General features: G+C 62.0%; 1 protein-coding gene across 1 annotated transcript; it reads right to left on the reverse strand.

The window, feature by feature from the left end:
- Positions 1-6: 6 nt before the first annotated feature.
- Positions 7-545, reverse strand: LOC104916646 (histone H2B 1/2/3/4/6). Its single transcript, XM_010727666.3, has one exon. The coding sequence runs from the start codon at positions 412-414 to the stop codon at positions 34-36; it is 381 nt and encodes a 126-aa protein (XP_010725968.1). The 5' UTR covers positions 415-545; the 3' UTR covers positions 7-33.
- Positions 546-811: the final 266 nt, after the last annotated feature.

The following is an 811-nucleotide window of genomic DNA, read 5'->3' on the forward strand; positions in this document are numbered from 1 at the left end:
GCCTTTGGGTTCAAAGTAAGAATCAGGACCACTCTACTTGGAGCTGGTGTACTTGGTGACTGCCTTGGTGCCCTCCGACACCGCGTGCTTGGCCAGCTCGCCGGGCAGCAGCAGCCGCACGGCCGTCTGGATCTCCCGCGACGTGATGGTCGAGCGCTTGTTGTAGTGCGCCAGGCGCGACGCCTCGCCGGCGATGCGCTCGAAGATGTCGTTGACGAACGAGTTCATGATGCCCATGGCCTTGGACGAGATGCCCGTGTCGGGGTGCACCTGCTTCAGCACCTTGTACACGTAGATCGAGTAGCTCTCCTTGCGGCTCTTCTTGCGCTTCTTGTCGCCCTTCTTCTGGGTCTTGGTGACCGCCTTTTTGGAGCCCTTCTTGGGGGCAGGCGCAGACTTGGCCGGCTCAGGCATACTGAACACCAAACAAGCACTCACAAACAACACCCAGCTAGAACACTCGCGGGGAGCGATGTGAAGCAGCAGACCGCGGGAGCCGCTTTTATAGCGGCGCTATGCAAAGCAGCAGCTCCGCAGCGTCGCGTTGCCATTGGCTGTAAGTGCTGCCTTGTGACGTCACCATTGCACGCGCTCCACCATTGGCTGCCCTTCGATTCGCTCGCCCATTGGTTGCACGCATTGCGCCTCCCGCTCAGCCTATCAGACGGCGCGCCTCCGCTCCGCCCGAACTGAATATAAGCGGCGGGCGCGGCCGGCGAGCACTTTGCTGCGAGCTGTTGATTCCTTCGTCGGAGCGACTGATCGACGATGTCGGGCCGCGGGAAGCAGGGCGGGAAGGCGCGCGCCAAGG

The sequence above is a fragment of the Meleagris gallopavo genome, unplaced genomic scaffold (assembly GCF_000146605.3).
Source record: "Meleagris gallopavo isolate NT-WF06-2002-E0010 breed Aviagen turkey brand Nicholas breeding stock unplaced genomic scaffold, Turkey_5.1 ChrUn_random_7180001926450, whole genome shotgun sequence".
Taxonomy (NCBI): Eukaryota; Metazoa; Chordata; class Aves; order Galliformes; family Phasianidae; genus Meleagris; species Meleagris gallopavo.